General features: G+C 37.7%; 1 protein-coding gene across 1 annotated transcript; it reads right to left on the bottom strand.

Annotated features, from left to right (window-relative positions):
* Window positions 1-7,240, bottom strand: LOC141657825 (calcium-dependent protein kinase 8-like). Its single transcript, XM_074465171.1, has 8 exons — window positions 5,812-7,240; window positions 4,316-4,439; window positions 4,043-4,186; window positions 2,877-3,029; window positions 2,673-2,788; window positions 2,368-2,535; window positions 1,016-1,252; window positions 1-442 (listed from the first exon to the last, which is right to left on the bottom strand). The coding sequence occupies exons 1-8, from the start codon at window positions 6,310-6,312 to the stop codon at window positions 290-292; spliced, it is 1,596 nt and encodes a 531-aa protein (XP_074321272.1). The 5' UTR covers window positions 6,313-7,240; the 3' UTR covers window positions 1-289.
* Window positions 7,241-15,393: the final 8,153 nt, after the last annotated feature.

Raw genomic sequence — 15,393 nt, 5'->3', positions numbered from 1 at the left:
TCAATAAAATTTCCTTTGAATAGACTTAACAAATCTCAGCAATGTAAACAACTGAAAATTTCAGCTTTTGTACAATAAAATACCATATGGTTGGTAATACACCATTTCTCAATCACACCTAACCACATACACCAACCAACAACATATCTTTAACACTTTGATCAAAATTAAAATTAAAAAAAAAAAAAATGATTTTTCGGTGCACTTCAATAGGCAAGCGACTTCCTACATGGAGTCGATAAAAAAAACTAAGCTACGATCATCATTTGTAATTTAAGATTTCCTGGCATCATTTTACGTCGTTGGCAACCAATGAACCATCTTGCATCAACTTCAAGCTTAGGCTGTTAAACCGTTCTCGAGAATATTGTCTGGATGCCTTTCTCCAATCTGTACCCGCCTTCATCATAACTGAGAATTCTTCGTAACTTATTCGTCCATCCTTCATAAACAAATTTGATGACCATTAATTTTGAGAGAGATGAATTCACTAGTAAAATATAAGACGACCTTCAAAAGGGTTTAGGGCTTGAGGCACTGATTTATACATGACCCGTTTGTAGTCACTTCGGCTCCACTTTGGAGTCGTGCCAGTGTCTGTCAATTCAACGTATGGGTACCGAATCTGTACCCCACCCATCCTTACCACTCACATTTCTCAAACATTAAAGTATGATATTTATTTATTTCAAGCCTGATTTCTCGAGAAAATCTTCCTATTTCACTTTATAAACTCTGAAAAGTGAAATATCAAATTATAATTATTTCTTCTGTTTTGAAGGAGCGGCTCGTTAACAGTATCCCATTTTCGGACAAGGTTCGTGTCCAAATAATTAAGTCAAGCCAAGCCCGACACTAGGATCTGTAACGGTGTCTCACCACCCTACACAAGAGTCCAAGAAACAGTTTACAAGTCTACGTTCTTTCTCTCATGCGATCCCTCAACCCAAACTATCTACAAACTTCAAAGAGTGTAATTAGCGGATAAAATCATAAGAAGGTCAGTGGCTCAAACCTTATCAGTGTCCACGTCATGCATAATGGCAGTGATGACTTCTTCAGTATCGGTAACAGCATCACTTTCATCATTCAATGCATCCCGCAATTCATCAATCTCAATGTAGCCAGTCTTGTTTTTGTCAAAGAACGAGAATGCCCTGTGCAGGTGCTCATCATTGGCCATTTTCCTTGTGTGAACTGACACTGCAACAAATTCTCCGTAGTTCAATGCGCCATCACCGTCCACATCAGCCTGCATAAACTTTGTTTAGATCTAGGGATACGGTGTTAATCACAAACAACTCAATCCTCAAGTAGGACCTAACACTGGAAGCATTGGCAGATACACTTTCTGTCACAAGGGTCCTAGGACACTGGAAAGCTTTATGTGTATTTCCTACATTTTACGATGAAAATTTACAAGACACCAGGGAAATTTTTTCACGACACTTGCTGGAACAGTGGCATACGCGTTTTGCAGTGTCTTTTTAGTTACCAGATGACTTCCGGCTATTTGGGTGAAAGGCGGTGTTAGTTGCAAGCTTAGAAAGATTTACATGAAGAGTAGAAAATATAGATACAATCAACATTTCTCCATTTTCGGTGAAGCCAAAGACACGGAACTATTTTGACTTTCGAATATGACGGAGATAGCAAAATGACTCCCTAGTCCCTATTCTCTGAAATTACAATCAACAAATGCGAACTTTTACGAAAAGTTCATTAAGGTTGACCGCAAATAGCCTCACCCCATACCCCGTCATAAGCGAGAACACTTGAGGTACTCAGGGTGGTGGTGTATTAAAAAAATCAGATATTACCTATATCTAGTTGAGAAAATTCTCTCTATAGAGAAAGTGAGCAAAAAAAAATCTCAAACTAGTCAATGAAAGACGATTAAACAACAATATCATAAGTACCAAACATGGCACATTGGGAAACTCCATCGAGTGACAATGCAAGAAAGTGATTTTTTCTATTTCTTCACTAAAAATATTTAAGTGGGCCAAAACAAACCAAATAGAGGGATAAGAGAAGTGATTTCCGGAAGCAGTAACTAATTGTGGAACCGGAATAGATTGAAAGGCCATTCAGAATTTCAGACTAAAATCACAAGACCCCAAAATATCTATTGTGAGAACAAGAACGATTATTTTTTAAGAAGACCCGTCAACCAAAAAGTATGCACAAGCTATTAAAAAATTGCGGCTGGCCAAAGAACGGCAAGCAATGAAAATGAGATGTGAAGAAGGTTACATTATAACAATGTATGATGACAAAAAAAAAGTAGCGTAAAATTTTCAACAGTCGGCAAAACCTACGAAATAAATTATAAAGAAAAAGGTGGGACACGGTAATAATGCATACCGCATCCATCAAAATTTGGAGATCCGCATCAGAGATGTGTTGTCCTAGCTTATTCATTCCAAATCTTAACTGTTCCATATTGATCTTGCCCGTCTTTCCAACGTCCATCACATCAAAGGCCTCTTTTATGCCGGACACTTCTTCCGTAGATAAATGCTCCGCAATCACCTGCAAATAACCAGCACAATTTAATTATATATATACTCATTAGCTTCATTTTTTGTCAACTCTCTTCTTAAGAAAAGAGTTCCATATTTTTGGAAAGGGAGGGGGTGAAAGATGCCAATAGAAGCATTTTCTTTTACCTTTAAGGCCTTCTTCTTTAGCTTGTTCATAACAGAAAACTGCTTCAACCTGGCTTTCACCGTTTCACCAAGATTAACATTTGGAGCCTTCTTGATATTCTGCAACCAAGGATGATCTGTTTCTCCCAATAACAAGACTGGAATTAAATATATATTACATTAATTAGTGTGAATATTTGAATGGCGAGATGAATATTGAGATACCAAGCACTTCTTCAGCGGTAAGCCGTTTCTTTGGGTCTGGATCAAGCATCTTCTTCACAAGATCTTTAGCATTATCTGACACCTTTGGCCATGGGTCCCTTTTAAAATCGACAACGGAACGAATAATCGCTTGTGCAACTCCTTGTTCAGTTTCTGAATAACAGTAGTTATCACTTATCAGTAATTTCCAGTGAAACCATAAAGGATAAGTTGTGCATCCTAACAATCTAATGTTATACACGTAAAATGTTAAGCCTGCTAAACAAATAGATGACCACAATTCAATCCAATTTATTTTATTAAAGCTAAAATCTCAATTTTTGGGGTTCAGGTCGCGCTAACCTCAGCAGACTTAAAAATAATACAATTTGCATTGCGCACATAAAACGTTATACAGTTCTTACGCAGGTTTATACATGGACCAAATAATGAAGACCAGGCAACATAGGTAGATCCCCACACTGAATGCATTAAGATGAAAGGCAATTGTTGGAAAGCTAATACGATGTACCCTCATGTGAGTGTCCCATATTGATGTAAGAGGAGGGACAGATGCCACAGAATCGCTTGAAAAATCGAGGAGTTACCTTGTTATGGTTTCAACATCTATTTGATTGTAATGCTACCCACCTATTGTAGATGGGTGGAGTTACCTTTTTGCCAATTAGTTTCAAGTCTTTCAACTTTCAAGATGGGACTTGATATTAGGGATTTTGGGCTAAGAAGTAGAGTCTCTCCTCCTTGTGGGTGTGATCCACACCCGTTTATATACAATTTTACATGGAATCGGAACCATAGCTTTGACCTGGGTTTGATGAACTTAAAATAGGCCATTATTAGAGCAGGACATCTATAAAGAGTGTTACTGATTGTCACTATAGTCTATTTCTGAAGAATCTCACATGTGGGGGCGGTGTTGACGAGCTAAAATATGTTCGTCACCTAAGAGTGTGCCACATTGATGAAAGATGAGAGAGTGGACTCTCTCTTCTCCTTACGGGTTTTTTCAAGAGCGTTTTATGTGAAATTTCAGTCATTGTCAATGTAATTACTAAGTACCGAGTTATGAGTCACATAAGCACAATCTTGAAACACAAACACAATTAAGAATAAGACCACCACAGCAACCAGAAGGGTACTAAAAGAAATACAGTCACAGGACAAACCTGCCCAGAAAGGGGGAACACCACACAACAAAATGTACAATATAACTCCAGCACTCCATACATCAACTTCTGGGCCATAATTACGCTTTAGAACCTCAGGAGCCATATAATAGGGACTGCCAACAATCTCACTGAATCTCTCACCTGTCACACCGCACCATAAGTAGAGAACAGTGCAATGTTAGACGAAAGTAATGCATCAGAGCCAATGCCATTGCTACGAACTGACAAACACAAAAATGAGGGTCAGATGACGCTTATAAATAATATTACCGGGAGTAAAAAATACAGATAGTCCAAAATCAATTGCTTTTAGAGCAGAATTTTCTTTCTTGTTGGCAAAGAGAAAATTTTCTGGCTTCAAGTCTCGATGCATAACTCCATGCTTGTGGCACATCTGCCCGAGGAAAGAAACAATATAGATGATTCAATTAGCTCAGAATAGGTAAGGAATATAAACAGAAGCAAAATCAGTTATCGACACGTCAAAAACCCATCTTATGAACTTATATTGAAAGGACACTCAAGTGTTGCAACTACAGCAAAACAAGGACAGGTAAGAAAGTCAGCACGGTACCATCGTGAAAAAAGACTGGATATGAAACTTAGTGTCTTAAGTCTAAGGATTAGAGACATTGAAACAAGATAACGACCACTCGCTGGTAGTAAAATATGAATCTTATACAACATCTTACCCACTAAATTTCTATCAACACTAACTCAATCCTAAGAAGAACCTTGATAATCTGAAGCTGAAAAGCAACATTAGTTGCTGTGACATCAAAGCTTAACATCAAAAGGACATGAGACTTGTGGTTGATAACTTACCGAACGGTCTCTACTTTCGGTCCCCTTATCTACTAAATATGGTGCTTTAATATGAAGGCAGTCAAAATCTATATAACTGAACATTTTTGAGTTCCATGATCAGTAAGAGAAAGATGCCAAGATCAGTCCAAGTATAGGAAACCAATACCACAACTAGAAACCGTTAGTTCCAAATAATTAACTAGGCTTAAATTCGGGTTCATGCTCAAAAGATGCGAAAAGTTCTACTCATGCTTCAACGCACCTAATGTGACTCTCCTTCATTGACGCATAAAATAAATAAATCAAAGTATATAACCTCTAGTAAAGATCATAATCAAACAACATAAAATGTGACGAAGTTTTACACGAGTCATGACACATCAACCACAACTTTCACTTCTTTATCAGCGAAAACATCTTTCGATGAAAGTATATGACGTCTAGCAGTGATCTTAATTAATCAAAGTTAGAAGTGACAGTTTAACAACAGTCATCACACATCTAACACAACTCTTACCTCCCTTGTCGAGGCAAGTATCAACTATCAAGGATACAAAGTACAAGAGCTTTAGCAAGTAGCAACAATCTTAATCTACCAAAGATGTGACAGTATCTCACACTACTCTCCACACGCTTACAACAACGCTCTTTCATTGTTTTGTTAGGATACTAAGGTCTTCATTAGCAATGGTTCGCCAGTTCGGTAATAGGTCTACCCCTTCAGGAAACAAACATTGAAGAATCAACGAATCCAGTGTATAGAAACAATCTAATACAAACCAAACTAAGGCAAAGAAACAGAAGATACACTGAACAAAAACACCGAAAAATCAAACTATACAGCAACAACAACATTACCCCACCGCCTCAACAGCTCCTACAAACTGCGGGGCAAGGGGAGATCAGATGTACGAATCAAAGTATACTCCAAAGTAAGTGAAGAACAACAGAAGCTATACCTGAACAACCTCAACAATAGTCTTAGTAACAAGAGCAGCAGCTCTTTCAGTATAATGACCTCGCGCAACAATCCTATCAAAAAGCTCACCACCCTCACATAACTCCATAACAATATGAACAGCATCATCATCTTCATATGCATCCTTTAAAGTAACAATATTAGAATGTTTTGGCAAATGTTTCATAATATCAACTTCTCTCCTAACATCCTCAATATCAACAGCAGTTCTAAGCTTCTTTTTCAAGATCGATTTACAAGCGTATTTCTCACCACCACTTAAATCAGTTGCTAAATAAGTGATCCCAAACTCACCTCTCCCTAACTCTCTACCAAGTTCATAATGTGCAAGTATATCATTACCTGTAGGATCCCTTAACACATTCAGTTTAGTGTTTGCTGTACTTCCTGAATTTACAGCATAATCTGCAGAAAATGGGTTTGGTCTATTTTTTTTCTTGGTTTTTCCACCACCACTTGGTGCAGCACAACAATTACCCATAACTACAAACGGATACTTCCGTCTTAAACAAGAATTTACGAACTACGAAAACCTAACTTTTATATTCAAACTTATTTTTTTCAGATCTATCAACCAAAAGTAGCTAAGTTTTTACCTTCAATCTAATCAAGAACCTAACTTTCTTCTGTATTCTCAATTTTTAACAAATACCCAGTAAAAATTACATGAAAAACTCAACAAATAACCAAACTTTAATCAGTTTTCCCCTAATTTAAGAACTACCCAGATAATATTTGATGAAGAGAACACCAAAGAAACAATCTTGTTTCAGTATTTTGCAGATTTATTCACTACCCAGAAAAGATTATGAACAGAAAAACAACAAAATGGTGTTAATTGGTGTAATAGAGAGATAGATCTCCTAAGATTTGGGAGAAAATAGGGAAAAATAAATAAAATAAAATGAAAAGGGGGAAGAGATAGTTGGTTGCTTGATAAGATAGAACTTTTGAAAACCAATAAATGTTGATGTTAACACAAAGAAATTAGGGGAAAAAGAAATATAAAGACAGGTTAATATATTACATTAAAAAAAAAATTAAAATTAAAAATTGGAAGGTACAAAAAGTGAAAGATTATTAAAAACCCAGAAAGGGTTTATGGAGAAAAATGGAGAATTAAGGGAGGAAAATGATGAATTAATTAATTAATCAATTAATTAATGGAGAAAAAGAAGGTGTGAACTCTGGAAATAGAAGAAGAGAGTCAAATTATTATAGCCTTCTCCTCTATCTAATCTAGTACACTCAACCTTCTTTCTCCTTACTGGATTTTTTTTCTTTTTTTGGTTTCAAGTGATCAAATCTGTGGAGATTTGAAGTTATGAGGAAGAAAATGACGCACAAGTGCACAACATTGATTTTTTTTTTTTTTTTTTTAAATGAGGGAACCCGTAGCCGCTACCTTTGATCCTGTATTGGGGTAAATCTTCAAGACATACATAGTCTGCAACTAGTATAGGTCTCGCGCGAATGCGGTTATTTAAATAGAAATATTAAAGAAAATAACAATTATACAATTGATATTTAACTCAATTTGAAATTTAATTGTAAAAATTATTATTATTAATGTTTTGCATTAATGGGTGGAAAAGGGAAAGTTCAGTATAATCCAGTTGTAGATATAATATTATGAAAGTTCAATTACATATATGATATAATGCAAGCCTAATTATAGCCAAATTCATTTAGGCGGAAAAATTTGGGAGATCTCTTATCCTTTTAGTATAAGGAGGATTCTGCAAACCATGTATATCAGATAAATCATCAGAAGATGACAAGTTCGAAGTCTAGAAGGCATTGAGTTAGGCCATAATCTCTACAAAATCGCTCTTGGAGAGACTTGAACCTGAGAAATTTCACCCAAGTTTTAACCATCAGACTTCATCTTATTCAACTTTTTTGGGTTTTTTTAGTTAACTTTATTTTTTTCGATCATTTGTTTGCCTTTATTTTTAGCACAAAGAGCAAACAAGAGGAGGAAGCCACGATAATAAATGGACAAATTGAGTGTATAATGTGGAGAATCAAATTGTTTATCAAATGCATTCCTTATAGAAAGATAAATAATTGACTTAGACACCCAAAAATAAACGTAATTTATTTTCACAGTACAGATTTTACTCGATTCAATACATTTTGTACAAAAAATTTCATTAGCTACCCCTAACTAATAAATCACTAATTCTAACTCTCTCAATTTCGAACCATAGAACATCTAAAATTAATCAATTTTTTTAATCATGGATGATAACGTAAACGTAAAATATGCATTTGATTCATTAATTACATACTACTAATCAAATTAACAAATTCGGTCGACAGCACCAGGGGCGGCGCAAGGGTGTTGTTATCAGTGAAGAGAGGGGGCAGGATCGCCAGTGTAGGGGCGGCATTTCGGTCGCCGACGGACGGAAAGGGTGAATGGTGTAGGAGGGGGAAAGAATAGGTTCGACAGTGGAAGGGATGACTTGAGTCGGCGGTGGGGAAAGGTGCGGTTGGGGTTGGAAGGCGTGGGTGGGTGACGGTCTATGACGGTGGGTGGATGGTCGACGTTGGGGTCGTGGTATAGGATGGTGTAGGTGGTTGGTGGTATGTGGGGGAAGGCCTATACTACATGTTTTCTCTCTTTTTTCATAAAATTTTCTATGACTAATGAGAGGGGTAAAATTGTCAATAGTGTACTATGTTGAGTAAAATGGGTACTGCGAAAATCAGAACCCAAAATAAAATAGGTAAATAGAAGATCGAGACAGAGAGAGTACTTATTTACCACGCAAGATGTTGAGTTTGATGTTCACGTAGAGGAACATAGAACATTTACATTAACATTCATAAATTTTACAATAAATTCGAAAGATTTATTATTATAAAGATCATAAGGGTATTAGTAATAGAGATTTATCAAGAGATTTGTAGGATGATATGTTCACCATTTTAGAAGTTTGTCTACAAGCTTTTTATTGTTGAACATGGGTGTTGACTGTTACAATATAGTACCCAGGTTTGTGGAAAGAGAATGTGAGAGGAAAAAAAAGTTTAGTGGGTATGGTATGAATCTTGTTGGAAGGTTTGTAGTTAAATGAGTTTGTATATTAGCTTATGTGGCGTAAGAACAAACCTATTAGAGGTTCATCTATTACTAGTACCCTAAGCCCTAAGGTATGTCACTAATTCACTAGTTGTACAACAACTAGTACTATTTTCTTAGGGTGTTTACCGGTCCTAGCCAAACTAGCGGAAAACACCAGAGACCATACCAAATATGAAGGGATCCTAAGCGGACCAATAGGCTGGGTTTCACCGGGTTTGACTCATTTATGTAATACTCTCCATCCGAAATTTAACATTAAGGTCTTTATAATGTGGTTTTATAAAATATCATGGAAAAATCATCCCCCTTATACTAAAAGAATAAGAGATCTCCCAAATTTTCCCGCCTAAATGAATTTGATTATAATTGGACTTTCATTATATCATATCTGTAATTGAACTTTTATTATATCATATTTGTAATTGGGCTTTCATTATATTATATCTACAACTAAATTATACTGAACTTTCCCTTTTCACTTATTAATGCAAAACAATTAATAATAATAAATTTTAGAGTTAAATATCAGTTGTATAATTATTATTTTCTTTAATATTCCTATCAAAAAACCGCGCATTCGCGTGGGATCTATACTAGTTTTACAAGAAACTTAGGGGGCGTTTGGTTAGAGAAAGGGAAAGGGAAAGGAAATAAGAAAGGTTAAAAGAGGGGGAAAGGTAAGGGATTACCTAAAACTTAACTAGTTGTTTGGTTACATCAACAAAATGAAGTGTGGTGGGTTGTGGTAAGGCCCTATTCTTTGGACTTATTTTAGCTTATTTCAGTTCAATTTATCTCTATTAAGTCCAATTTAACTCCACTTAGTTCAATTTAGTTCACCTCTTCACAATTAACTCTTTTTTTTGTTTAGTTTAATTTTGTTCAGTTTCTTTCAATTCACTTCACCTTTATTCAATTCAGTTCAGTTCAACTTTTTTCAATCGAAAAAAACAAAGCCATACACTTTTTACAAACAAGAAAACTTTGAATAAATAATCAACCTGGAGCCTGGAGGGAGCAAAGTTGACAATTACTAATCCTCTAAAGAGAGACAATTTAGTCAAAAGTTGGGTGGTTTAAAAATGATGTTTCATTGAGTTCATATCTTTTGCTTTTGACCACTCAATATTAACAACTTTGCTTTTATGTAATTAGATTATCAGATTTGCTGTTGCTCTGATCTGGGCCACCGGAAATCGGTTGTATTCTTGCAGATAACGTTAGGACTTAGGCCCATAGTAGGGCCCACGGCCCCACAGTGATCTGTAAATCTCCCAAAGACGGTACTATCCGTCTTAGCTTAAGAGGAATCAAGTACATGCTACTTGTGTATACAAATACTATGCATATATGGAAAAACAATATATTTGGTGTACATATACATAAATAGTATGTTATTTGACCCGTCTTAAGTTTAAGACAGGTAATACGCAAGTACCGTCTTGAACGAGAATTTGGGTAAAAGAATGATATCACAGAGATCCAAATGAGAATGGTAGCCCATTTGTTACATGGGTTATCTAAGAGGTATAGGAAATAATGTATGGTATGGGCTTCAAGGACTTCGTCAAAGAAATGTTGTCTACATGAATGACGGGGGCATGTAATCAAAACAAAGACAGCGGGCATGCATGTACAATTGTACATCACTCGATCTCCCAGAATTCTACAGATATAAACTAGCAATCAAAACAAAGACAACGGGTATGCATGTACATCACTCGATCTCAAACAAAGACAATGGGCATGCATGTACATCACACGATCGCCCATAATTGTACAGATGTCAACTAGTTTAAATGGTAAAGACGTAAAGTCATGAGCATTGGTGCTCTTGACTTGGGTTCTAACCATGTCAACATCAAAATCGTCCTTGTAACTTTCCTTTATACCAATAGATGGAAAGAAATTTCTGTGATGATAAACGCAGATTTATAGATATCGAGTACATTATTGTTGATTTAAATTCATATGTATATAAGTTAGAAACTAAAACTTCAATCATGTTTTTTGAAATCCAAAGTGAAACAATGTTTTAGACAAACGTAAATGGCATACTGACTCAACTGTAGCATGTCAAACTCGACCCGTCTTAACTTAAGACAAGTTAATCGTCCGTCCGCGGTCCGCTTACTATCCCACTAACTACACTGATCTATAGCATAACTCTCTAACAATTTTGCTATACAAAGGATTAACCATATTACCATACTACTCCGCAGATCAAAAGACCATTAATTTTACCGCTCAGTCAATTAGTCCCGTATATGACGACTTTACACAAATATAGTGTCAATCGGATCCAAATACCCCCCCTTATCGACAACAAAATCAGTTATAGACTATGAAGACATCCATCTAGGCTTAGGAAAAGTATAGCCATGGCGTTTAGCAGTCTCCAGAAAATCGACTTCACCACCTTCCGTCTTCTTCCCGCTTCTTTCCGCCAACATTTTCAACACCTCCATCAAACAGTTAACGTGAATACCACTTGTTTCCGGTTTCATATCCCGATCCAGGGTTGAATTGTTCAACTCTTCCTCCTCGGCAAATTCCACTGTATCATCATCCCCATTGTCATCACTACCTTCGCTGTCACTTGTATTGATTTTCTCTGTATTATCCAAAACGACGTCGTCTTCGATTACTTCTTCTGTATCGTGTTCCTTGCCCTTGCCGTCATCAACGACCGTGACTGCCTCCGTATTCTCCCTCTCCACCGCCATTTCAGCTCCATCGAGCTCGGGAGAACGCAATTCCTTCGTTGTTGATGGAGAAGCCATCGTGAATTCCTCGTTTGTGACATTTCTGTCGCCTAAATCGACGAATTTTTCAGAAACGACATCGTTCTGAACGATTTTTGTGTTATCCACGAATTCATTAGTCGTTGTAGGAGACACGAATTCCTCGTTCATCGTATTTCTCTCTCCTTGAAACCCTAAATCAACCGAGCTTCCCGAAACGACATCGTTTGTAACTCCCTTAGTATTGTCCGTCGGCGGAGAAGACGGCGGCATCAATGAACTCTCCTTCGCACTCCTTTCCTGATTACCATACCCTAATTCATCGAAATCCTCGCTAACGACGTCGTTTATCATCTCCTCGGTGTTTTCCACAGCGATTTGATCACCGTCGCTAAACCTCAACCCTAAATCGCCGGTTTTCTCGCAGACGACGTCGTTTGGAATCTCCTCAGTGTCCTCGCAACACCTCAACCCTAATCCGTCAGTATCCTCGCATACGACGTCGTTCGCTAGACTCCTCGTGTTTTCCCCGTCGTCGCAAAACCTCAATTTCTTCGCCGTTGTCGGAAGTGTAACGGAACTCTCCTCCCTCGCTCGTTTCCTTCCAACAGAAAACCCTAATTCAACAGAATCGCCACAAACGACGTCGTTTAGATCAGTCCCCGTGTTTCCCGCAGCAGAGATTTCGCCTTCGCAATACCTCGATCTCTTTCTCTCAACAGAAAACCCTAATTCGTCGGAAATACCACAAACGACATCGTTTAGATCGAAACTCCTCGGCTCCTTCGCGGACGGTGACGGCGTAACGAAACTCTCCTCCCTCTCGACACCTAACCCCTCTAATTCGCCAGAGTTACCAGAAACGACGTCGCTTAGTATGCTAATTGTATTTCCCTCAGCACAAAACCCTAACTCGTCGGAATGTTCACGGACGACGTCGTTTAGATCGGAAAACGTCGGCTCCTTCACTGACAATGGCGGCGTCACGTAACTCTCCTCCCTCTCGACACATAACCCCTCTGATTCATCGGAATTGGCAGAAACGACGTCGTTCAGCTTACTAATAGTGTTTACCTCTAACTCGTCGGAATGAGAGGGGACGACGTCGTCTTGATTATCAGGAGTAGAAGGTACGGAACAGAAGGTGACCTCCTCGATGTTATCCTCAAGGAGCGGTACGCCATCTCCGTCGTCGTCGTCGTCGGAGGTTACTGGCCAGGCGTCGTCGAAACCGTAGCCGTCGGCGGGGGAGTATTCGTCTTGGCGGTAGAAAGGGGTGGTGGAGAGGAGGTCGTGTTGGGCGGCGGGAATGAGACACTCGGTTGTGATGAAATTAAAGGGATCTTCAACTTCCATCATTTTTTGTTTCTCCTCGATATTTGATTTTGAATTTGTTTTCTCTTCCTCTTTTTCTTTTTTTATTTTTGCTCCCGCTATTGTGAATTTGTGATTACTAGATACGGAGAAGTAGTCACTAGTCACTCAGTCGTGCTCGTTACAACTTACAACTGCAGTAACACCGTCTTATCACAAATTCTTATTTGTGACGGAAGGTATCCGTCACAAATAAGAGACGGATACCATATCCCCTCACAAATTACCCATTCGCCGAGTGGGAAGACACGTGACCCTCCTTTGTCCCCTCTACCCATTTCCTCTCACAAACTACCCGTCGCAACCCGCGACCCGTCGCAAGCAAGACTTACACCCGTCTTATTATGAATTTTTTTCTAAAATGGGCTTTTTTAACAAAGTAATAAACAAAATGGGTGCGTTTTCAAAGTTATTGTCGAAAATGGGTCACGTAGAGCCGGGTTTTGTTGGAGAAAAGGTCAAGTCATTCCTTGGAGAGAGCGACTTAACTCCTTCCTATATCGCACATCACTTTCCTTCCCCTACCCCGTATTCATAATCGAAAAAAAAAAAATACCCAAATCAAAACCCTAAATCGCACATCTCTTCGATTTTTCCTCCAAAATCTACTCTAAATCAGTCAATTGGTTTGATTAAAACACAATTTACTACTCTCTAAGCCATATCAAGCAAATATTTGGGTATTTCTTGGGCAAATTCGAAACATATTGAAGGTATTAGTTTACTTATTTTCTTAATTAGTACTCCGTACTTGATTAGAGTAGCTATTTACTCTAGTTTTTGATTATTATTCCATATATTTCATGTTTGTGTTGAATTTGGGTGGTTGTTAGTGTTGTAGTTCGATTTTTTTTAGTTATAGCTATGGAGAGGAGTCATTTTCCCTTATTGTGTTATTGGAATGGTGAAATAGTTGAAGGAGATGGGTGTGTAAGCTATGTAGGTGGAAATGAGTCTTTTATTTTTGCTAATAGTAATATGAGCTTCAATGATCTACACAATGAGGTATACACAACCATTGGTGTTGATAGTAGTAAGTATAAATTAGTGTTGAAAATGAAGTTTCCTAGTCTTGGATGTTTTAAGGTTGTTTCTCTCAACAATGACCGTTCTTTACAAGCGATGTGGGCTAGTATATGTCATTCAAAGGCGGGATCTATGGACATTTATGTTGAGTTGATACCAATTCAACAACCTCAAGTGAGTAATGTAAATGTAGTACCCGATGTGTCTTTTACTAGGATGTTAAATAATTTTATGTCACCAACGCATAATGTACAAGGTATAGGGAGTGATGATCGGTATGTGTCATTGTTAACAAATAATATTGGAGTAGAGGTAGGGGACGGTAATATTGAAGGGGATGAAGTTGAGGTTGATGTTGATTTAAGACTAGAGAATGCTAGTGATGAGGATGATGACTACATGAACAATACATCTCTTCATGCAATGGATGCTAGCTATAGAAATTTGCTACTTGACATGCAAAATACATCTCTTCATTGTTTGGAAAGTGCACATTTTGGACATCTCATCCAACCACAAAACATTCCTCACCCAAGTCCACCTCATGCTACAACACAAGTGGAGCAAATTACTCATCTAACTCCAATCCAAGAAGACGAAAATGAAGAAGGATCATCGTCTCAACCAAGGAGATCAAAGAGGAGTCGCCGCCAAGTTAGAAGATAGTAGTGTAGTTTCATGTTTCTAGTTAAGCAAAACACTTTGGTTTGTATAATATTTAAGCTCCTTTTGTTTGTATCAAATGTTAAAACAATTTAGTTTGTGTAATGTTTAAGCTACTTTCGTTTGTATCAAATGTTAAAACAATTTGGTTTGGGTGTAATATTTAAGTTATTTTCAAAACTTTCCTTTGGTCTTGTTTTGTGCATTATTGTTCTTGATGAGGATAATTTCCTTGGTTGTCAAAGAATGAGAACAAGAATATGGAGAACAATTCCGGGCAAGAACGTTTGTTTCTTTGCTTGTTATGTAAATAGCTTCAAGTCGCTCAGTGGGGTGACGACTAAAGGGCAAAACGCTCGTTCCCAAAGCGACTTTTGTCTGAGGAGAAGATCAAAATAGCTGCCAAAAAAACATCATTCTGGACTGTGCAAAGTCGCTATGGGGGAAGACGACTTGAGCTCAAGTCGCCCGCTCACTGAGCGACTTTACTCTGGGTGAGAAGAAAAATTTTGGCCAAAAAAACTTGCTACTGGACTACAAAGTCGCTTTGGGGGAAGGCGACTTGAAGTCAAGTCGCTCACCGGGAGAGCGACTTACCTTAAAATGACTTCCTCAGGTTTGGTTAGCATAAATTGTCACTTTGTATAAGGTCGCTTTCCGC

This window comes from Silene latifolia, chromosome 5 (assembly GCF_048544455.1).
Source record: "Silene latifolia isolate original U9 population chromosome 5, ASM4854445v1, whole genome shotgun sequence".
NCBI classification, from domain to species: domain Eukaryota; kingdom Viridiplantae; phylum Streptophyta; class Magnoliopsida; order Caryophyllales; family Caryophyllaceae; genus Silene; species Silene latifolia.
The sequence above is the reverse complement of the archived record's forward strand: the minus strand, read 5'-3'. Positions and strand labels throughout refer to the sequence as shown.